At 29.3% G+C, this 25,532-nt stretch overlaps 2 protein-coding genes across 2 annotated transcripts in view; both read left to right on the top strand.

Annotated features, from left to right (window-relative positions):
* Positions 1-834: 834 nt before the first annotated feature.
* On the top strand, positions 835-2,158 carry LOC113799684 (beta-1,3-galactosyltransferase 1-like). The gene has a single exon (XM_027350366.2). It carries the CDS (start codon positions 872-874, stop codon positions 1,994-1,996), a length of 1,125 nt encoding a protein of 374 aa, XP_027206167.2. The 5' UTR covers positions 835-871; the 3' UTR covers positions 1,997-2,158.
* Positions 2,159-9,280: 7,122 nt separating this feature from the next.
* Positions 9,281-25,532, top strand: part of LOC113790092 (uncharacterized) — a 31,315-nt gene continuing 15,063 nt past the window's right edge. The window contains exon 1 of the mRNA XM_075820232.1: positions 9,281-9,504. The gene's annotated coding sequence lies outside the window, so the exon portion shown is untranslated. The remainder of the gene's footprint in view (positions 9,505-25,532) is intronic.

The raw sequence follows: 25,532 nt of genomic DNA, 5'->3' as shown, positions 1-25,532 counted from the left end.
GCAATATGGTTTTTTCCTCTTCATTTTCATTGATGATGATGATGAATAAAGGGCAGGCATTCATTTACCTGACATTCATTCTTTTTCGTTTTCTCACAGGTAGTAGTACCTACCAATTCATTCCTGTTGAACATTTGAACAGTGGAAAAAAATTAGTTTAAACAAGAAACAAAAAAAAGGGGGCGAAAAAAAATCTTCTAAAGAAATGAATCCTATTATGAAAAGAAACGAAAAGTGAACAATGTTTTCACAAAGAAGAGCCATTTGATGATCATGATCATTGTGTCCATTTTATTCATTCATTTACTGTTGTCGTTGATGTTAATTTTATTTTCTATTGTTTTTCTGCTTCTACTTCGTTGTTGTTATTCAGTTGTTTTTCTTTTCTTTTATATTCACAATTCAACATTATCTTCAAAGAATCCATCATTTTTTTCTTTTTGTTTTGTTTGGGGGTGATCGATCCGAAAGCAAAAACAACAAAACAACAAAACAACAAAACAACAACAACAACATAAATAAATAATCGATACACTAACTAACGTCATCGACAATTCATATAAATAGTGACCAAAAAACATTGATGATTTTCAAAAAAACATTTCATTTCGTTTCGTTTCGGATTCAATCAATCATTGTTTTTAAAAATTGAAATTTGAAATCAATCATTGTTTATCGTCGCTGTTGTTGTGAATCTTTTTTTTAATGGTTATGTATGATCAAGTGCCAGGTAGTGTTTAATTCTTTCTTCTCTTCTTACTTTGCTTCTTATCGTTTATTTCAACGTTTGGTTTTTTGGCATTTTTCAAAATTGACGGTGTGTGTGTGCTTTCAGTGTTTAACGATTTAAAAAAAATAACCAACTAAAAAAATGGCGAACAATAATTTATCGATGAAAAATTTTCTATTATCATCATCATCATCGTTATCATTATTATCATTATTATTGATCTTAATAACATTATCATTCAAATTATCATTAATCGATTGTCGTAATTATGAACATTCAGCAGCAGAATTATCACTTACCAATCAGGTAGTCATACAACAACGTGATTGTTATCCAAATGAAACACCAATATTTGTACATACTGCTGCATCAACTAGTGGAAAATATTTTAATCGTCGTCAAGTAATACGTCGTACATGGGCACGTGAAGCATATAAATATAAAATGCGTATATTGTTTGTTATCGGTGTACCAAGAGATCTTTCAATTGAAAGATCATTAAAAGCAGAAGCAGATAAAAATCATGATATTTTACAATTTAATTTTATTGAAGATTATTATAATCTTACATTAAAAGCAATATCATTATTAAAATGGTCATATCGTCATTGTAGTAATAGTCCATATATGGTTAAAACCGATGATGATGTTGTATTAAATATGCCAATGTTATATCAATTAGTACGACAACGTAAAATACCATCCGGTCTTACCGGATTAGTAATGACAACACCTGCTAATCGTGAAAATGGTCATAAATGGCATATGCCTGAACATCTTTATCCAAAAGATTCATATGAATTTCTTGCCGGTTTTTCCTATCTATTATCAATGGATAAATTGAAAAAATTTTTGAAAACAATTATTACATATCCAGGTCCAATACTTGATATTGATGATCTATTTCTAACCGGTATTGTTGCTGATTATGGAAAAATACGTAGAAATAATAGTTTTCGTTTTAAATTTTTCTGTGGTACCGATGTTTGTACAATGGAAACATCATTAGCAATGCATGCATGTCCAAGTGCAAAAAATAGTGAATATATGTATCGTTTTTGGAAAAATGCTGATCGTCTTTCCTGTTATCGTCATTTTCGTTTAAGCCGTTCATATCGTCGTCGTAGGCCAAGAAGAAGTATTGATGAATCATCATCATCAACATCATCAATAACAACAATTTCAGCCGATCAAATGATAGCCAATTATACTGATTATTTAATCGATAATCATCAATTGATTGGTTTTAAATTTCGTCAACCATAAAATACAAAAAATAATAATAATGTAATTAGAAAATATAAAATAGGAAAACAAATGTCTTTTTTTTAACTGTTAAAATTTATTTTTAAAACAAAACAAAACAAAAAAAATATTTCCAGAAACAAAAATTCCGTAAACAATGCTGCCCAGGTAATATATTTCATTTTTGAAAAAAACAACCTAACACACACACACACACACATCGACCAGAATCATGTTTATACATTACAAATTTCTTTTTTTTTTTCCTTTCTAAATTCTGTTTTTTTTTTCTCTACTCTTTCTTCTTTCTTTTGAATCTTTATTTTGAATCGTTTGTTTGTTTGGGCAAAAAAATAGAAAAGTTTATCATTAATATTACTACTACATAAATGGTGAATGTGGATGCACATCAACAACAAAAAATGAATTTGAATAAATATTTTTATAATAAAAAAAATTTCACTTATTTGATTATTGATCTTCGATTCTTTCGATGATGATGATAATGGGGTTGACAAAAAAATAAAATTCACTTAAAATCCATCATCGTCATCATCATATAATCATGCAAATTGATGTTTACTTAATTTGAATATATATCCATCATCTAAAATCAATATTGTTGAATTGAATCCATTTGGATTGTTGTTGATTGGTTGAATAATCATCAATATTGAATGTTGAACGTTATCAGATGATAAAATGGAAATGAATTGTTTACCATTCAATACAAAATATTCTGTATTTTTTCCGATTGAATTGATACAGAATTTTCAATCTTTGGATACCTGATTTTTCAAAGTTTTTTGTTGTTGTTGTCGAATTCCAGGATCTTTGACCCTGGAATTTGATCGATTCAATATGCAAATGTCCATATGGATATCGCATTCAGCAATTTTATTCTATTTTTTCTGCACAGGGATCATCATCGTTTGATGATGAACATGATGATCATTTACATAACAAACAAACAAACAAACATTTTTTTTTGTTAGTAAATGAACTGACTTTGACTTGAAAAATAAACTTGGATAACAAACGATATAAAATTGCTCCTTATGGAATTATCATATAAAAAGTTTTAAAATTTTTCATTCAACTTTTACTTTTTTTTCGATTATTAATTAGATTTTTTGCTGGCTCTTAGCCAAAAAAAAATGAAATGAAATTCAAAATGGACAAAATAATTATGTAACAGTAATGGCTATTTTTTTTAAAAACTTGTACGACTATTTTAACTTGATTTTTTCGATATATTCTGTTTTTATCTCAAGATTTCCGTTTAGCTTTTTTGCTTGTAACTAAGAGGAAAAAAAGTCAGAATTTTGTTTCTCTGAATTTTTCAAAAAAAAAACATGAAAAATCAGATCAATTTACAAAATTTCTTCATTTTTTTTTTGTTGTTGGTGATGACCAAATCATTGCAGAGATTCTTGATGCTACGATTTTGAAATAAAAATATATTGCTGCACATATGTAAATTGTACATCATCATCATATACAAATCTCAAGAGAAAGAATATAGAAAAAGTTAAAAGAAAAAATGTTTTGAATTTGCAATTAACAACAAATGAGATGTGTACATACATGCATATCCCATATTCATTCAATCGATGATGATAATAATGTTCAGGATGGAAAATAAAACAGAAAAATTGAACAATCATCATCATCATCAATGAAATGATCATAAAAACATTGATATTTCGATCACAGTTTTTTTTCTGTTGGAATTGATCATCATCCATTGTAATAATAATGATGATGATTATTCTGATCTAAATTGGACCATCAATGAAAAACTAGAGAGAGAGCGAGAGAGATATGTATGGTATGTTCACTTGAATGATTAAACATTGTTTTTGTTTTCATCATTTTGTCATTCGTTTGTTCGTTGGTTCGTTCGTCCGTTTTGGATATTCAAATATGCAGAACTTTTTTCTTTTTCTTTTTTTGGTTTTTGCTGGTCAAGATTCATTCAGTTGGAATGCCGGGATTGTAACTTTTTTTCCATTTTTTTTTTTCGCTTTTGAATTTTTTGTTTTTTATTGAACCATATTTACCATACGTCATTTTCTGTATACAGAATCGCCAACCGAAAACCAAAAGAAAAAAACCGCTCGACCAACCAAAAGAAAAAACCATCATGAATGAATGAATGAATTATACTGGCGTCACAAGATTTAAATCATTCATCCATTTTTTTTGGATCATCATTCAGAAAACAGGGTCAGCATTGGCTAATTTGGCTTATAAAAAAAAAAATCTTCAACACAAATGATGAGATGTACAAATAGAAATCCAACAGAAAAACCAGAAAACAAAACAAAACGAATAAAAAAATGAATGCCTATTGCATGCATCAATGAATACGAATTGTACCATACACTTGAAAAATGTTTTGAATATTTTCTGTTTTGTTTTGTTTCATTTATATTTGGATGGATGGATGGATTGATGCTTGAATGAATGGATTCAAACACAAACAAGGCAAGCAAGCAATGATGATTTTGTGAATATGAGAAGAAAGGGAAAAAGAAATTATCCAGGCAGAATTCTTCTTTTGATAGATTACCATTATTACATCATCATCATCATCATCATTATAGAATCATAGAATCACGATTCATAAAAAATTAACTAATTTTTGTTGTTGTTGTTTGAATTGAAATAAAATATAATTGTCATCAACAACAACAATGACAACAACATTAGCCATCAATGTGGAAATAGTCATTGTTGTTTTCAATAAAAAATTCTGTTTTTTTTTGTCTTTTTTTTTGGTCAACAAAAAAAAGGGAAATTCAAATGAAAATTCTAAACATTCTTTTGCAAAAAGAATTTTCTTCTCTTTTGAGGATGAAATTCTAGTTTAATTTAAAATTAATTTAATTTAAATTTTGAAAAGAATTTCACATACACAGACTGTGAAAAGAATCGCTGAAGAATCATTGAAGTTTTTCTGGTAAAAACTTACATTATTATTATTATTGGAAAGAGAGAAAATTCTTCTTCGTTGCTGTTGTTGTTTTCTCAGAAAAATCTAATAACAAAAAGAAAAAAGGGTAAATCTCATCAATCTTATTTCCTATGATGATATATAATTATTATAATTTTATTTCCTTTCTTTCGTTCTTTCCTTCAGTTCAAATCATTTCCTGAAAAATTTTTGTTTCTTCACTGAATGTTGTTGAATCATTCAACCGAAATTATTGCAAAAAAGAAAAACTTTAACTTATTTTTCAAAAAGGGTTAAAAGTTGTTGTTCAGGACTGGAAAAATGAAATGACACCTCGATGATGATAACCGGATTCGGTCATCAAAAAATTCTGATGATCATGATCGGTCATATGGGAGCTTTTTGAGTAGAGAATTCTCGCTTTTATTTCAACGAAAAATTATCCAATCGATTTCTTTTCGACTCTCAATTCTACATTTGGTTCAAAAATTTGTTCCAGGATCAAAAAAACTATCTTTCTTTCTAGTTTGCCTATATGAAAGTGTGTGTTAGATGGAGCGAGGACAATCATCATGATCATCATCAATGATGTGTGAGAAAATCGTTAAGTGTTAAGAGACCATTTCGGATGGACATTACAAACACAGATACAGATATACAGATTTAAATGATTGTAAGCAACAAAATCCCGAAATAAAACTATCAAACATAACGCTTGAAAGATGATCGTTGATATTTTATTTTCGTTTATTCACAAAAGTCATATGGTCATCATCATCATCATCATCATCGATGTGATGTGATTATATCGGTTTTTTTTTGTTTCTGGGAGATTTTCTCAGTTAGCATATCAGATATAAAAAGGATACTTGACTTTTATCGATAGATAATGATATGTAATGATGATGATGATGATGATTATGATGGATACTTGAATTTAACACGCATAGGGTCAACATTGATAATGATGATGATGTTAGATGTTCCTTTTTTGGGTTTTAAAAATTTTCCAAAGAAAGATTTTGTTGGAAAAAATCATTCAATCATTTCACAATGATGATTATGATGAATCGATTCCGTTTTTTTTCGGTTCGATTTGATTCAAAATGTCTGTCATTAACCCATCATCATCATCATCGAATGTAAGAGAATTTTTCGTTTCATTTTCAACTTTGAATCACCAGGTCAATCGATTTTCCTTTTGATTCCTGGAAACAGAACAAGCAAAGAAAAAATGGATGCGTCCAATGGATGTTTTTCACTATGTAGTCTCATTGTTTAATGATTCCGGATTCTTTTCATAAAATGATGGACGTGTGTGTGTGTGTGTGTTTGTGTGAAAAGGGGGTATTCCATCGATCGAGTTGACATAAATAACACATCTGCTGCTACTGCTGTTTCATCAACCCGAGAAAAAATTTTTTATTATTAAATAATTTGGTTGCGGCAAAACAGAAAGAAAAAAATTTCTAATTAATCTACATATGATATGTGTATCATGTGTTTTTCAAACTGATGTCAAACTTTTTTTCCTATTTCAAATGAAAATTCATTTTTTGTTTTGTCAGTTTTTTTCCATTTTTAAAAAAACTATAGTTAAACAATGAAACACAGGTATTGAATTTTTTTTGGAAAATTTTGAAATTTTCCAAAAAATAATGATGCTGCTGCTGAACACATTTTTTGAATCTACCGGACTTCTATCTGATTTTGGATATTTTTGTTTTGTTTTAATTGAATTTTTTTTTGCAAACAACAGTAAAAAACATTCAGTTGACAATGATATCAGTTTTTAGTTTTTAGTTCATTATAACTACATAAATTCGTTTTTGTTTGGCTCTATTCATTTGGATTTTTATTTTTTGTGCGCGCGAAAAAATAAAACTTTTAATTGGCATTCGAGGAAATTGGTTTCTTTTTTTGTTTTGTTTGAAAACTATTGTCAATGACAGTTCTGTTTTTTCTAATGGCCAATGATGAGAGTTATATATCAAGAATCCAAAAGCAGAAAAATGTGTCTGTTTAACCTAAAAAAATTGTTCCGTTAAATTTAGCTTCAAAGGGAAATTGTGTGCACCATTCACCAATCTAAATCATCTTTGGTTCAACAAATGTTGAGCAACAATTTTTTTGTTGTTGTTGTAGAGAAATCTTTCCAGAAATTATTTGTAAATTTCAAAAATAAATTATTACGTCATTATCCGGCGAAATAAACAGCAAACAAACAAAAAAAATTAAATTAATCCAATCAATAATTATTGATCCAAACTACCACTACTTTTCATCATCATCATCATAAATCATAAAATTACAAATCACATCTTGTTGAAAATTCGTTGTTATTTATTTTTTTTTTGCTCTTGAAAATCATTGACTAATTAAGAATATGATTAATTAGGAATGTCGGAAAGAAAAATTTGTAATTGTTGAAATTTCGATCGTGATTTCCTCTTCTTCTTCTTCTTCTTCATGGTTTTTCAAATCGATTGTTATCGACCTGTTTCATTTAGTTTTTTTTAATTCACCATAGCTGCTGCTGCTGGCAATGGCCAAGTAGTTTGACTTGATGATGAATTGAATTGAATTGGCCGAATGAAAAAAAATTCTTGAATCAAAAAAATTCCATGTTTTTTAGCCGGGAAAAAATTCTGGAAGCCAAAAAATCAATCGATTTTTTTTTCTTCATTCCTATGATGAGATTTGTTTTTTTTATTTTCATTTTCATTTTCACGATTGTTGATGATTAGTTTTAACAGTGGCCAATTTCCATTGACATTGGTCGTTTGTTTTTATCTTTTTTAGCTACTGCTCTATTTGAATGTTGTTTTTGCGTAACTGATTCTGTGATGTAAAGTTTTTATTTTTTTTTCGGTATACCGACAATGAACGATGTTGATGTTGATGATGATGATGGTGATTGGAGAGAGAAAAGTTTTTTCTCTCTCTCTCTCTCTCCCTCTTTCTTCAAGAGTGAAAAGTTTTTCATTCAACGAATATATATTTGGGAAAAAAACAACTGTATGTAAAGATAGAAAGATACCCAAAATAACCCCCAAAAAAAGAAAAAGAATTCCTTTGGCTTAGCATCAATTTTCTTTAAGTTAGGGGATGTTTGTGAAACTTTCTATGTTTTATTTGTTCGTTGTTTTTAAAATAATATCCATATTTTTATCCCCAAAAAAATTTCGAAAAAAAAGGGTTTTGATTTGAATTATAATTAAATTGAAATCAATGAGAAAATTTCTCAATTGGAAATTTCTTTCATTTGAAAAATCGTATTTCGTAATATCGAATATGTACAGTGCGTACAGGTAGAATATATTTTTCATCAATATATACGATCAAGAATCCATCAGGATTGGATACTTTTTCGGAATCGGTTATGATCGGTTAGTATCACATATATATATAAAAAAAATGTTGTTTTCCGATTTTGTTTTTTTCTTTGGTCCACATTATTCAATGGGTCCATAAATTTGGGCTCCACCAAATTGGGCGCGATTATGGCAGCTATACATCATCAATAATAATGAGGGCCGTCCTTATATCCATTCTGTTGTATATGATGATGATGTGTATATGGCGCCAATCTGTGTATCATATAGCTAAACAAACACTGACATAACAGAATTTCCGATTCTGTATTCTGTTTTGTGTGTGTATGTGAAATTCATTCCATCCCATTTTGGTTACTTGTAACACATAAATCGAATGAAGAAAAGAATCGGTCGTCATTAGATATGTGTGTGTGTGTGAGAGAGAGAGAAAGAGAAAGAAAGAAAAAAGTTCAAAGAATAAGTGAATGGCGTCAACATGTTTTGGTTGTTACCCGGCTTCTCTTTTACATTTCATTCAATTTTTTTTATTGAATCGCATGCGTGGGCGCTGATTATTTTCAATGATTCTGAAAATTCTTTCCATATAACTATGTATATGTACAGAATTCCAGAATCTGATGATGCAGCAGGTCCAATTCCTGTGCACAGAAAATATTCCAAGTATTATATGTTCATTCTCATTTCGTATTTTGGTAATTTTGATTCAAAAAAAGAAAAACATTTTTTCTCCTTCTTTTTTCAGTTATTCATTTCAAAATAATTTTTTTTGTTTTTGTTTTAAACAAAACAAAGTTATCGATTCTTAAGATGTGAATCAACTGTTTTTCTTTATTTCATCATCTTTTATTCGTGTGTGTGTTTGTGTGTACATTGATTGTGTTTCTTGTGAATTTCATTCGTTCATTTTTCTCTGTTTTCTGTTCTGTTGTTTGTTTCCAAATGAAATTAAAATTTTCCTTTGCAATCAGCGTGCATCAGTATTTGTTAATTATCAAGTTTTTTTGTTCTTGTTGCTTTTCTTTGATATTATAAGTTAATTGAAATGTCAACAAATTGATTGATTGATTGATTGATCGATCGATCTATCAATTGAATCCATCATCAGTGCAATCCATCATTAATCTGCAACGGATTTTTTTCCAATTTTGCCTTCAAAATTGTTTGAACTACGATTTTTCTTTGTAAATTTTGAAACCAAAAAAAATAATCATCATCATTTCAACAACGAAAAGGCAAATATCAAATGAAAAAAAATGTCTAACATTACACCAAAAATTTTATAAGATTTTCTTTCCTTTTTTTCAATATCAAATTACACCTAACTGATAACTATTTTGACTTATACGTGAAACGTGTGTATGGAAAATTGAATTCTTGTTTGATTTTTTTTTGGATTTTCAGGGAGAAATTTCTGAGAAAGAATATTTTTCGGAAAATTTTTTCTAATTAGAAACCTAAAACTGTTCCTGTTTTCAACCCATACCCATAGAAACCAAGAGATTCTTCAAAAAAAAAAGAAAAATTATTGGGTTTGAATTTTTTTTCATCTCTCCAATCCACTGCCCTGCAATGTTTGTTTTAAAAAAACTAAAAAATTTTTTTCTTCAAAAAACTTTTATGATCGTCATCCAATTTCCCAGTATAGAATAACGAATACAAACATCATCATCATCATCATTTAATTAGACCAATGAGATATTATATCAGTTGATTCTTATCCGATTGATATCATCATCATCATCATCATCATTATGATGATATTAGTAAAACTTTAATGGCAAAATTGAATTATGATTTTTTTTCCGTTCCCATTCCGTTGCTCTCTTCATTTCGGAAACTTTTCTTTGTTTCACTAATCAATTAGTAAACGAAACAAATCCAGTCCATTATCATCTTCATCATTTTTTTTTCTATTAATGATGTGTATTGGATAATTATATTAAATTTTTTTTCAAAAAAAACAAAAAATCTAATTCAATTATCAATGGACATCAGAATCATCATCATCATCATCTGTTTGATGTTTTTTTTCCATCAAATGATGATGATATGAAGGATCTACAATCCTGGTTTACCTGACAAACCAAAAAATGATTTTCATTGATCATTTTTCAATGATGAAAAAAAATTCCGAATAATAACGATGATTAGCTGAATCGATTATGAAAAAATTGTGAACAGAATTTTCTGGACAAAAATCCACCAAAACCCACAAAAAAAAATTGATCGATACATTGAAAATCTATTATGATGGCTGAATGGTTATTATTTTCTCATTCATTCATTCATTGATTTGATCTGATAAAAGCAAAAAAAATAAGAAGAAAATGTTTTTCATTCGACAAACATTCTCAATAAATATTGTTGTTGTTGCTGTTAAGTTGATGCGGTTATTATTATTTATTTCGGTAAAAAGATGATGATGATGTGTGTTTAATTTAATAATTGTTTTTCTTCTTCTTCTGTTCACTGGTTTCCCGAAACATTACCGAAAAAAATGATGTTGATGATGATGATGATAATTTAGTTTGATTATGATTATTGTTGTTTGTCGTGTTGTCGATGTTATTATTGTAAGAATTCAATATAGAATTTTTGTTCATTGTTCGTCACATTACTTTGAATGAAAATTACAATGGTTTTTTTCTTTCTTCTGTGACTATAGTCAATGAATGAATGAATGAATGAAAGTTAATGTTGTTGGTTGGTTGTTTTTATGAACAAATTGCGTTATTGACAGCAATAAAAACACTGTGTGTGTGTGTACACCCACGCTACCCAGAATTTGTTTGGAAATTTTTTCTTCTTCTTTCATTCTCAGTGAATGAACTTTTTTTTTCACTGATTTTTTTTCTCGTCAATTGTCTTGCAATTTAGTTGTTTTTTTTCAATTCGGTTGTATTTGATTGAACCACTTATTTTGTACTTAGTTGGCTATCAACAAAAAAAATGGAAGAAATAAAAATTCTGAATGAAATGATAATTATCATCATTGTCGTAATCATTTTTTTCGGCAATTTTTTCTTGGTTTACCGGAATGTTTTTTTTTGGTACTATTTCGACAATTATCATTATGTGAGGTGATTTTTTTCGTTTGTTACTGGAAAATTTTTTTGAAGTTTCAAAGAAAAAAAATGTTTGCGTGTCATTTGAATGTAAATCAAATGTCAAACTTATTTTTTGACAGTTTTTTCCATTGATAAACGAAAACAAACAAACGGTTTGATGCCAATTTCAACTAACAAATCAATCAATCAATCGATTTTCTTGATTGATTGATCGATTGATTGATCAAAACATTTTTGTGTTTCATTTGATTAATTAAACAAAATGATGTTTGGCTAATGAAAATTAGAAGCTAATTTGTGAAACATAACACGAAAAAAAATGATAATAACGTTCACTAGAGAAAAGAGTTTATGCGAAAAGAAAAGTTTCCATTCAAAATAGTTTCTATTTGTTTTTATCATTCTTAGATAATTAGATTTATTATTCAATTCCACCAATAGAATTCTTTGTTGATCAAACTTTTTTTTTGTTTTGTTTTGTTTTTAGGTTTGAGTTGATTAATGAAAAAAATACAGAATATTCAACCAGCTACAAATGCTAGTTTTTTCGGACATTTATTTTTCGGATTGATGTTTAAATGGTCAATTTTGTTTTGATGGTGATCATCATTATTTTATTTTTCTTGATTGGTCGGTAAATATTGACTAAATAACTAAATGAAAATAATCGAACCAACAAAATCGATTCATCTATGATGTTGGTTGGTTGGTTGATTGGTTTTGACTATTTTTATTGTACCAAAATTTTTATTTTATCATCCGAAATAACTATAGGGGGATGAAACAAAGTATGAGGATGAAACAAAATTCATTTTAACCCACAAATGTCACTACATTTTGCAATCTGTTTGTGGTGACTATTTTCGTTTTTTTTTGTCGAAATGATTCTCTCGAGGAACAAACAACTCAATTATTATAGTCAGGATAACGAAACATTCTTGGATCGTTTTGATGATGCCCTTATTGAACATATTCTGCAAAACCAAAAAAATCCTCTATTCAGGGAGCCATTTATATTTATGCATACCATCAAAAGAGAGAGAAGATGAATTTATATTCATTTTTTCCACTTTATTCTCTACATTCGAATGAAACTAAATGAAGCTGATCAACAAACCAATAAATTGGTTAACCATCATAACGATCAAGTCATGAAGATGATGATGATGATGATGACGAAGACCAAATGTCGCCATATTTTTTTTTTTTTTGTTCTTTGGTTTTATCAAAATGTTTTGTTGTTGTTGTTGAACATCCTATTTCCAATGATGATGATTATCATCATTATGATCATCAATGAAGAAAAACACAGTAATTTTCCTGTGTGTGTGTTTGTATGTATGTATGTTTTACAACAAGGAAAATATTTATAATGATTATGATTAGGGTAATCAAATATAGCCATATTTTTTTTGGGAAGGTTTGGGAAATTGAAATTTTGCCTTTCAAGTCTATCCCTTCACTGCATTCACTACTACATATCATATACAAGTGACAGAGAAAATACGGGAAATGAAAGTTTTATGCAAACGATTTATGCATATGTCGAAATAGAATTTTGGATAGAATAAAGATCCGGTAATAATCTCAACATGGGTTCGATTCTTGAAAACCAACAAAAACGAATCAAATCAAATCAACGATGATGATTTACCATTTTGGGTTAAACTGGTTCATCATCATTGCATTGGTGTGTATATAGTATCTGGGATGCCAGAAAGCAAGAGATTGATTTGATCTGCATGTGGTGTTTTTGCATCTAATTTTTTTTTTTTTTTTTTTGAAAAAAAAATTTAAATATTAAGCTCTGAATACAATGTATGGATGGTTGGTTGGTTGGTTGTTATAATGACCACCATATGTCATTTTATAAACTAACAGGATGAATAAAGAAGAAGAAGAAGTAAAAATCAATAAATGACCGTATTTTAAAATAGAAAGAAATTTTTTTTGAAAGGATTAAGACACTTGACAGATTGAAAGAAAGAAAATTTCTTTCCGGGAAAATTTTCCTTGCTTCTTTCAATGTTGTTGTTGTAGAATGATGCAAAATTTAAATCAGAATTTTTCTTTTTTTTTAAATATTCAAAAATTTCAAACCAAAAAAAAATTCAAAAAAAAGCACCAAGATACACACAGAGAGAGGCACACAAATTCAATCCATCTGTACATACACAATGCATATTAGGCAAGCCAATCAAACAAAAATGGATAAAAAAAACTTGGTTAGTGATAGTAGTTAAGTGAGAGAGAAGGGGGTAGAAATAGACTGGTAATGATGATGAACGAAGGGAAAGAAAAAAGTTTGGGCGCCATTAAAAGTTTTTTTTTTCTTCAATATTCTGTATATTCTCATTGTCGAAATAGCCTTAAACATGACAACACCAGGTGATATTTCGAATTTTTCCAAAAATATTATTCTTGCTGATAAATGGGTGAAATGGCTTGATAGCGTTTCAAGAAGTGATGATAAAGGTTTGGATCCGTATCGTTTGGATTTGCAAAGCTGTTCTGTTTTCATTCAAAGTCTATTGGCTTCGGCTAAAACTGAAATTGATGCTGCCTCAAAATCATCTAGCAAATCATCTTATGCACAAGTTGTTGTTAATAATCAAAGTGGTAATCATAATATTGTTCAGAAAAAGACGGAATTTGTTTGTATAGTGGGGCCAGATGATAATGATAATTCAATCACTGATTCTAATCAAACGATGAGTCGTTTGAAAGGTGCAATTACTAGTAAGAAAATATCTGACCGTGGCTTGAAAATTCTTAAACAATTTCCAATAAAGAATAAAAAGGTATTGTTAAAATGTGAATCAAAATCTCATTGCAAAATTCTGGAAGAAGAGATTAATAAATCTAAATGCGGTATTAAAGCTACCGTTCCAACGAAACGAAACCCGTGTTTGCAGATTCTTGGTGTTGAACGTGACCTGGAGGATGATTGTATTGTTAGAGCAATTGAGTCACAAAATGAAGCTGTTAAAGACTGCTTGAAGCTTGAGGGTCAATTTTTAAAAGTTACCTTCTCCAAACTCGACCGTGTCGGTTCTAAGTTCGTTATTCTTGAGGCTTCGCCTCAGATCTGGCAAATTTGTACTAATCTGGGTAATTTATTTATTGGCTATAAATGCTGTTTAGTCAAAAACCATGTTAATGTTCGTCATTGTTTCAAATGTCTTCGTTTTGGTCATATTGCAAAATTTTGTAACAATAATCCAGTTTGCTCTAAATGTAACGATGGTCATTCATCAAAAGACTGTTCTGTTCAAATTACAACTACTCGATGTGTTAATTGTATCTGGACTAATCAAAATCGTAGAGAGAATGCGGAATTAGTGAACATTGATCATTCGGTCTTCAGTAAGGAATGCCCGCTTTATAAATCTGCTTTGGAAAAAACTTATAATTATTATGACTATGGGTACTAATCATAATATCAAGATATTGAATCAAAATTTACAGCATAGTCTAAAGTCAACATCTGCATTCATTACTAATTCCGAACACTTAAATTCTTTTCTTTTCTGCGTTCAAGAACCTCATAAAACGAATACGATTAATGGTTTTACAAAATTCAAAATGGTTCATGCGTCTAATCCGAAATGTGCCATTATTTCAAGTCTCGATCTTTTTAATTTTGTTCAATTTACTACCTCCACTTGTTCATGTGCTCTTGTCAATTGTTCTAGGCCGTTTGTGCTCTGTTCTATTTATTTCTCAAGAAATGATGGTATTGTTTGTCTTGAACAGAATCTTGCACATTTAGGAAACATATTGACAACCTTTTCTTCTTATCCTATCATCATCTCTGGTGATTTTAATTCTCGTCACTCGATTTGGGGTGGTGATATAATTGATCAACGTGGTTCTTTGGTTATGGATTGGATTTGTAGCAATAATTTGATGGTGTTAAATGACGGCTCCATGACTTTTGATAATGGTAGATATCAGAGTGCCATTGATTTGATAGTTATAAATGGTAATGCCTCGAATTTAATTTCTGATTGGAAAACTGAAGATTTGGTGTCTGGTTCTGATCATAATCTAATATCTTTCTGCTATGGTTCTTCTTTTCCTACAATCCCAAGATCTTTAACCAGGAAATATCGTACTAAAAACATAGATTGGACTGACTTCCATCACATTGGTAGGTCGGTTTTACACAACTTTAATGTTGCTGTTAATTGTCTTTCAACACGTCATGAGATTGAAAATTTTACCGATGATCTTATGTCTTCTATTCAACATCTATGTGATCAAAATCTTCCGCTATTAAATCCTCATTTTGAAGCTAAAAAGTTACCAAATGATTTAACCATGAAACTTTTGCTTATGAAAAATCTTAGAAGAAGATATCAGAGGCAAAGGAATTCCACTAATAGAACCTTATGGCGAAAACATTATTTAGATAGTGTTGAAAATTTTAAGAATTCCTTGTGCTCTTTTAATATCAAAAATGTAATGCCTTTTTGCCTCTCTCGACAGAACTTCAATTTGGAAAAAAGCTTTTTGCTTTTGGAAGAATCCTTCCATGACAAATCAAATTCTAAAATCGGTCAAACAAGATGATGATACTTGGACGTCTTCTCCTTCTGATACTGCTATTTATTTATTAGATAAATTTTATCCGGATTTTGATAATGCTACAGTTAATCAAATACATTCATGGTACCGTTCCACTTGTTCAACTCCAAATGATTTGATGATTACTACAAAAGAGACTGATTTTGCCATTAGTATGGAAAATGACAATAAAAGTCCGGGTTATGATGCTATTTCAGCCAATATTATCAAAAATATCCATTCCATTTTTCCTCGATTTTTCGTATCTTTGTTCAATAAATGTTTAACTTTTGGTGTCTTTCCCAAATGTTGGAAAAAGTCGCTGGTTAAATTGATTCCGAAGAACAATAACCAAACATACCGTTCTTATCGACCAATATCGTTATTACCCGTCCTAGGAAAAATATTTGAAGGTATTATTGCTCGACGTTTACTACATTACCTACTTACAAATCGTAAGTTGGCTGTAAATCAGTTTGCCTTTCTTCCACAAAAATCTACCGAATCAGCCTTGGCTTCTTTAGTGGAGAAAATCAAAATGGTCTTTTTACGGAAGAGCTTCGCTTTCGTTGTGTCTCTTGATATAAGTGGTGCATTCGATTCTGCTCGTCATGACATCATTTTAAAACATTTAAGGCGTTTTGAAATACCACCAAACATTTATAATGTAATTTTGGATTATTTTACTAATCGTTGTGTTGAATTACCACTTTTTAATGCTTCCGCAACTAAATGTGCTTCAGGTGGTTGTCCACAAGGTGGGAAAATTTCACCATTATTATGGAATGTTCTGTTAGATGGTTTACTAAAATTACCACTACCACCACTTTGTTCTATTCAAGCTTATGCTGATGATTGCCTGTTGTTTTGTGAGCATGCCGATATTTCTGTTTGTGCAAGAATTACCAATGAAACCTTGAAAATTATTTCTTGTTGGGGTCTTAAAAATGGTCTATCTTTCAATCCATCTAAAACTACTGGAATGCTTGTGACAAAGCGTCGGAAATTTACTCTACCTGACATTGTTTTAAATGGTCGTAAAATTGATATTGTGCCGAACATCAAAATTCTTGGTCTGATTGTTGATTCTAAGCTTACGTGGAACGCACATCTTGATTATATTAAATCAAAATCATTGAAAATTAACAACATAATAAGACGTAAATATAGTTCTAATTGGGGTCTTTCTTTTGATGTTCTCCGTACTATATACTTACAGGCCATTGAGCCAATGATTTTATATGCTTGCCCGATTTGGTGTGATGTTTTGAATTTCTCTACCAAAAGACAGAAACTTTTGAGCATTCAACGTGCTTTTATTATTGGTATGATTCGTGCTTTTCGAACTGTGTCTTTGGAAGCTTCTTTGGTTATTGCCAAATGTCCTCCAATTGATTTAAAACTACGATTCTATTCGAATATTTTCTCAATCAAGCATAATAATTCATTTTCTGATTATCAACTTCCTTTGGACTTTGCTGATACTATCCATCCAGCTAAAATCAATATTTCTATTGCTTGTAATGATTTTGATGATGTTTGTGACTTTGCCCATGATTATGTTATTTTTACAGATGGCTCCAAGATTGATGGACAAGTTGGTGCTTCTTTTGTTGTCTTCTCTGGTGCTAATGATTTTTCGCCACTTCTGGTCAAAAAATTTCGTTTGGCTAATGATTGCTCTGTCTTTCAATCCGAGTTATTTGCTATACTCCAAGCTATCTCTTGGATTGTTGAAAACAATGCATCTAATACAAGAATATTTTGTGATTCGAAATCGGCTCTTATGAGTATCCGAAACATTTATTCTACGAACAAGTTAGTTCAGAATATCTTTTCGAGAATTCATGGTCAACATATCTGCCTTAATTGGACTAAGTCTCATAATGGAAATTTTGGCAATGATCTTGCTGACTACTTTGCAAAATTGGCAGCTTTTTTGGACTCTATCGTTTATAACAGTATTTCTTTATCGTCTGCCTATTATGGATTTAATACACAATTATTGTACGATTGGAATCTCGCTTGGCAATCTTCTATCAATGGCTCGTATACTAAGAAATTTTTTCCTACTATTCAACATCGATTGGATTCTTGTTTGATACCAGGTTTTATCATTACTCAATTTTTAACGAATCATGGAAAATTTAATCAATATCTTTCGCGTTTCCGTATTTCAAATTCTTCCGTTTGCAATTTTTGTTCTTGTCAAGTTCAATCATCACTGCACCTAATTAACAATTGTAATCGTTTTGCATATGAGAGATTTAATTTTTATAATTTGATAAATTCCGATGATTGTACATATTTTTGTAACTCTAATAATTTTGATCATTTTTTGAAATTTGTTTTTTCATTTATAATAATCTTTGAATTTTGTTATTTTTATTTTTATTTATTTTTTCCCCCCTATAATTTTATGGAATAGGGGTTTTTGTTTATTAAATTCAAATTCAAATTCAAAAATTCTGTATATTCTGTATGAAGTTTCTGTTTTGGTATCACAAAGAATGAACCAGCATCGAACCGAACAACAACAAGAAAAAAACATTTACCGAAAAATTGCTCAACTCTTTCTCTTCAACAACAAAAAAAAACTTTGATATTTATTTCATTTTCTCTATTAAAATATTTTTTTATATCATTTTTTTCTGAAATTTTAAAATTTCTCTCTCTCTCTCTCTCTCTCTCTCTCTCTCTCTCTCTCTCTCTCTCTCTCTCTCTCTCTCTCTCTCTCTCTTGCACGATAATCAAGGATAGCATCAAAATGAATCCTTCAAATGCATTTTGTTGTTGTTCATTTGAATGACCATCATTATCATCAAATTTTTTTTCAATTCGTTTCGTTTTTTTCATTTCGGAGTAATTAAAATGATAATTCCATCATAGCCATCATTTTTTTTTTTTCGTTCGTTTGTTGACCATTATTGAATTTGTAGGAAAAAAAAGTGGGATAAAGTGGTTTTATCATCATCATCATCATCATTAGGCAATTGAATTTGAAGAGCAAATTTTTTTTCTAGTTGAAAAAAAACTTGAATTTTTTTTTGCTCTGTATCCAACCACTACACTGGTCAATGTTTTCAATTCTTTGAAAACCTTAATTGAAAATTAGTTGAAGAGATAATTGATTCATCCACCCACCGATCCATACACACACACACACACACACACACACACTGGTGAAGATCATTAGATGAAATTCTTTTGAATAAAAGTTTTAGTTTAGTTTGATTTAGTTTAGGTTAGGTTAGGTGTGTGTGTGTATGAATTTCAAATTTTTTCTCGTTGAATCTGCACTGCAGATATTATCAATTAACACTATTTGAATCATCATCATCATAAAATAGTTAATTGATATTCAAAACGTGTTTAGAATATAGTGTGTGTGCGTGGTTTGAAAAAAAAATTTGCATAGATTTTCCTCGGTGTGTGTGTGTGTTTTTACTGAATTCTAATTAAATTAATCGAGAATCGAGAATCCTGAAATGAGAAACAGTGAGAGAAAGATTCAAGAGAAATTTGACGAAATCTTTTATTTTTTTCTTGAAAACTTTTTCTTACCTTGATAATGAAGATTTTCTTTTAAAAAATTATTCTAGAAAAATTCAAATTAAAACAATCGTAAATAATCAATTCAATTCAAAAGTTTCTATCAATCCATTCATCATTTTATCCATGTATACAGTCATTCAAACACACGCACACAGAAAGACCAGAATTCATTGTTCATTTTTTCTCGCTCTCGTTTTTTCTTCATTTTGATTGAATAGAATATTCTTTCAAATTCATAATCCTAATTTTATTTCGTGTGGGTGAGTGTGTATAAAGAGAAACAAGAATTAAAAAAGAATTAAAAACAATAAGATTAGGCCAACAAACATAATCATTTTTCTCTCTATTTTCTTTTATTCAAGCTTTTATTTTCATCAGAATTTCTTCTTTTCTTTGATTTTTTCATTTGGAAATCGGATTATTTGAAATTTTCATTCATACAACCACTTCCATATAATTCTCAACAATGGAAAAAGACAAAGATATAGAGACCAAGAGAGATTAGCATCTTCTCTCAATGCTGGACATGACCTTGTATAAGATTGACCATTATTATCATCATCATTATTCTGGTGCTAATTTTGTTTTTCTTTTTTGTTTTTGTTTTGTGATCCACACATATACACATTGTATTAATTAATTAGGATACTTTTTTTTTCTCTTGAATTTTTTCATTTCATTTCTCTGTTAGTTACATTGTTTATTGCACATTCAAGACATTCATTTAAACTTAATGATGAAACTTTTTCCAAATTCTTATTATTCTTATTTTTGTTGTAGTTGTTGTTAGTGTACAATTGTAATCCTTTCAAACATAAATATGTTATGTGTTTTCCATTGTAGAAAAACTTCAAACCAAAATTTTTCATTGAAAAACATAAATGACAATAACATACACGATGGCTATTCATTCAATTTTAATGTTTTCTTTCTTTCTTTCTTTTTTTGAAATTTCGGTTTTGTTTGCACAAAAACTTGACCAATTCCACTTGGAATGAAAGAAGAAACCCACCAGAACATCATTTAATTCCTCAAATTTTTTCAAATTTTAAAAGCTAATTGTTTCGATATTAATGATCTAGCCTTTAGGCAATTCTAAATGAATGTTTTTTGCGGCGGAAAAACCCGAAGAAACATGTTTCATTAAATTCATGTATCTTGATATGTTTGAATTGGTTCAGAACAGAAAAAGAAAAATCGAAATTCTGTATCTGTGTGCGTGTGTGTAAAACAATCGACATAATTGATTCTGGTTAATAATGATGATGATGATGATAGAATCATTAATTATTGAATTTTGATAGACGAAATATAATGTTTTTTTTTTTTGTGTGTGTGTGTGTAATAAGAATAATGATGATATCTATGGTTAGCAAATTGAAATTCTTGAGAAAAATGAATGAATGAAAACATAACATTGAAATTAAAAAAAAATAAAACTTAATGCTTTATTCATAATGATTTTATAATGATTCTCATTCATTCATACACTTGTCTTCAATGGAAAAGTAAGTATAGTAGGAAAAAGAAACTTTTCTTTGAAAAAACAAACAAAACAAAACAAAAAAACAAGAATTTCTACAAATGAATAAAAAGAAACCAAACAGAGTCATTAGTCAATGAATGTAGACAATCCTTTCATTTTGATATTTTGAAAAAAGTAATGACATTATTATATAACCAGCCAAATATGTGACTTAGAGAGAGAAATAGATTCACCTTAAAGTTGTTTGAATTTGTTTGTTTGTTTTTCAACTATTTCGTGATGGTTATGATTATTTTCAAAATAAAATATTTATCTTTACTAAGTGAATTTTCATTTTTTCTTTTACTTTTCTCAAATGATAAAAAGAAAGAATTCATTGAACCATATAACTTGATTGAAATCAGGAGAAACGAAAAAAGTTTACCTTAGTTGAATCCAAGCAATTCGAAAAAAAACCGCATTGAGAATAATGCCGCTGTCAAATCAATGAATTCTGCAGATGAATGAATCTTATCGACAGGATTGACTTAATGAATTTGAATGAATGAATGAATGACAGGAAAGAAAAATTCAGTTAGAATAATAAAAAAAAACTTTGTAACTTTAAGTTGAAATCAATTCTGCCTGGTTTGATTTTCATTGTAACAAATACATCGATTTTTACAATTAAAATATATGAAAAACAGAAACAAAAGAAAATTGCCAACCACTTTCCCCTCTCCCACACACACACATTGATCCATGATTAACTTTTTGTTTTTTACCCAAAAAACAAACAATATCATTATTTACAGCCGAATGGTTCAAGGAAAAATTAATTTTTTCAGTGACTAGCCCTGAAGTTTGAACCACAGACTCACACACGTGATTTAAACCTGACAACAGCAAACAAAAATTGGAAAAAAAACAGTTACCTTATGCGGTTTGGAATCTTTTTTTTTCTTTGATGAAATGAATTGAATGGAATGTCAATCAACAACAAAAAATGATTTTTTCACTGATTAACTTAGCTTAAATGGATGCACGATGGCTAAATCCACCACCACCACCACCACTCCTTATGCAAACCGTTAAAAGTTAGTTTTTTATTGTGTGTGTGCGTAGGTGGATGTTGTATTTGAAGGAATGAAAGAAGAAAATCAATTCAAATTCAATTTGTTCGTTCAATGAAAAATCAGAAAACATCCTATTGCTGGGAAATGAAATGAAAATCCATCCGATTCACATAATCATCATCATCGATGCCTTCGGGCCAATCAAATCCGAATATTACCCGAATGAATAACCGAAATGAATAACCCCGGTAAATTAGATTACCGTTTAAAATATTTTTTTTATCGGTTTCACCGTAATCATCTTTGCTGCAGTTTTTTTTCCTATTCTTATTTCAAAGTTTATTTTTTCTGTTGTACAAAATTTTAAAATTCAAATAAAATTACCCGTTTTTTTATTGTTATACGAAACTGAATACTTTGCCCAAAAAAGCAAAGAAAAGGGTTAATCAATATTTGGAATAATTTCACAAGAATTCACAGAATCAATGAAGAAAAAAAATCGATGCCCAAAGCCATTTATGTACAACAACAAAAAAAAACATGTGTGGCACCATTGATTGGAATATTATTCTGAATGGAATGAAAAGAAGAGAATTTTGATTGATTGATCCAGAATCTGAAATTGAAAACCTGATTGTTTGGTTTCAAACACACACATATTTTGCCCATTAAAAAATAAACTTCAAAATTATTTCATTAGCAACATTTTTTTTAAAAGAATTTTCAGAAAAGAATTTTCTAATTTCGATTCTTTTTGTTGTTCGTAGTCATCATCATTTTTGATACATGATGATGACTGATGGCTGTATAGAATTATTAAAAAAAAGACTAGAAAGACGAGAAAAAAAGTATTTAAAATTTCATAGAAAATGAAAAAACAGTGTGTATGTAATATACACTGAATTAATGATGATGATGATGATGATTATGATTTCGACCGACCGAAAAACTGTTGGAAAGAATCAAAAAGATTCAAAAAAAACAAGGGGAGAGAGAGAGAGAGAAAAAGTTACGTAAAGCAGATTGGGTCATTAATATAGATAATGATGTATCGTTTTTTTTTGGTAGTTCTGACTTTTTGGAACACTGGAACATTGTTTGTTTGGAACACATTTGGTACACACACACACACACACACACACACATAAAACGTCATTTTCTCCTCTTGATTATTATTATTTTTGTTGTTGTTGTTGTTGTTGTTGTTGTCAAAACAAAAAAAGTTGATTAGATCCTGTCGTATATTGTAATTGTTTTATGTTTTAATTATTCAAATAAATTAATTAACTCTTTTTTTTTGTTACTCTTGTTAAAATTATTATTATAACCAGCAGAATTTAAAGCAGTAGTAAAGAAAAAAAAATGAATAAATTATCTTAGCTATATCGACCTTTATGTCATCTTATGTTGGATCAAAATAGCGAAATTTTATTTTTTTTTCCAGATTTTTTTTCACCTTCACACAATGATTTACATAAAAAACAATTTCAATTTGATTCGTTTTTCTAAATTTTCTTGATTCTTTAATTTCGAAAACAAAACAAAAAACTTTTATTTTGTAAAATTTTCCTGGTGATTTAAAACTTTTTTTCGATTTCCATTTTACTTTTTTTCGATTTTTTCCGATAATAAATTATACGATAAAATGTTTTCCAATTGACAAGTTCAATTCTATCTGCAAAAAAATTATCACATCACATCGATTGTCGAAATTGTAATAAATCAAATTTTCGATTGATTTTTTTTTTGTATTTTCTTTCGATTTCTAATCGATTTTAATCGAAAATTTTTTCTTTTTTTCAAATTGACTATTCCGTAGTCAGCCAATTTTTAAAAATTAACCCGATAAATATTTTTAGCCAAACCAGCCAGGTATCTTTCAGACCAGATCGATCGATCCGATCGATCGAACTGAAATTCTTTCTATTTTTTATATTATTATAAAATTCTTCAATAGAGAAAAAAAAAACTTGAAATGAAAATTTTCTGGTTTTTTTTTCTGTTCGGGGTTGCTTTGCAAGCCATAACGATCATCATCATCATTGAACCGATCGATCGATCGATTGAAATATGAAAGAAAAAAAAACTTGAAAAAAGTCAGAAAAAAATCTAATCGATCGATTTCGATATTGTGATAGTGTTTGGTGTACGTAATCAACAGAAGAAAATAAAAAACAACGAGAAAAAATTTCGAAAAAAAAATGAAATTCCAGTAAATGAATGAGAGAAGCAAAGAGAGAATTGTTTTTTCGGATTCTGAGGTTCTGGTTTCAAGTGTTTCATCAAGCTCAAGTTTTCCCTTGATGTGAATTCTCTCCGTTTTTGTTTTTTTCTGCTGGGGAATAGAAATTGTGCTGGATGTGGATATAAGAATAAAACGGACAACAACAACAACAATGATGATGAAAGGAAAAAAGATCCGATAAATAGTCAAGTGATGTTCGTTGTCGTTCGTTCGTTTTACGTTGTTATTTCATCGCTCAATTAAATCGATGAAACGTGATTCCATTCAATCATAGGATTTATGATGTTTTTTTTCTTCTCTTCGTTGGTTGCTGTTTGATAACGTTGCTATTCTTTACAAGAATCAAAAGAATTCTCAATTTCTCTCTCTTTTTCATCTCTCTCTTGGATAATAACCAAAGAACGAAGACGACAATCATAAAATGATGATGAACATTAACTTTTTTTTTGGTTGTTGTTGTTGTTGGTTTTGAATTCTTGGTTTTAGATCACAATGATTCTATGATGATAATCACTTGACCACACACACACAGCCAATCCTCCCACGCACACACACACATTATTATCATCCAGACAAATTAATTTTGTTTTTAAAAAAAAGAAAGATAGATCCCTGTTTGATAATCACATAATACGTGTTGTAAGATTAAGTCGTAATTTCATTTTGACCATCATCATCATCATATATCACACTACTATAGTGAATCTTTAGGATTTTTTTATGATCATCATTTTTTTAATCGAAAAAAAAATTGCTCCAGTCAAACATTTTGATTAACTTTGCTTTTCATAAAGAAGAAAAAAAACATTAACGCGCGCCCTTGATGTTATGGATCATGTGTGAATGATGGTTGTTGTTTGTTTGGCTGATTGATTGATCGATGAATAAGTTGATGCGAACGATCCGAAAAAATGGATGAAAAGTATACAGGCCCAAAAAAAAATGTCGGAATATTTTTCTTTGGTAATTTTGAATCAAAATCTGAGATTTCTGTAATTTTCGTTTGATGATTATGATGGTGATGATTACGTAAGTGACGTAAGTGATGTATATAGTGTGTATGTGACAGCTGACAACATTTGAACTTTTTTTCTTTTAGTTCTTCATTTTCAATGCCTTAATCGAAAACAAAAAATTTGATTTTTCTTTTTTCTTTTTTTTTGTCACCATTGGTCCATCAACACATAGACGAAAAGCAAAAAGAAAAAAAACGTGACAATATTCTTTACTGAATGACTGATGATGGATTCTAAGTGAGAGAAAAATTCTGTATGAGAATCTG

Source organism: Dermatophagoides pteronyssinus, unplaced genomic scaffold (assembly GCF_027571235.1).
Source record: "Dermatophagoides pteronyssinus isolate colony J.1.1.1.1 unplaced genomic scaffold, Derpt_VIB-CSIC_2022.12 sq0006, whole genome shotgun sequence".
NCBI lineage: Eukaryota > Metazoa > Arthropoda > Arachnida > Sarcoptiformes > Pyroglyphidae > Dermatophagoides > Dermatophagoides pteronyssinus.
The sequence above is the reverse complement of the archived record's forward strand: the minus strand, read 5'-3'. Positions and strand labels throughout refer to the sequence as shown.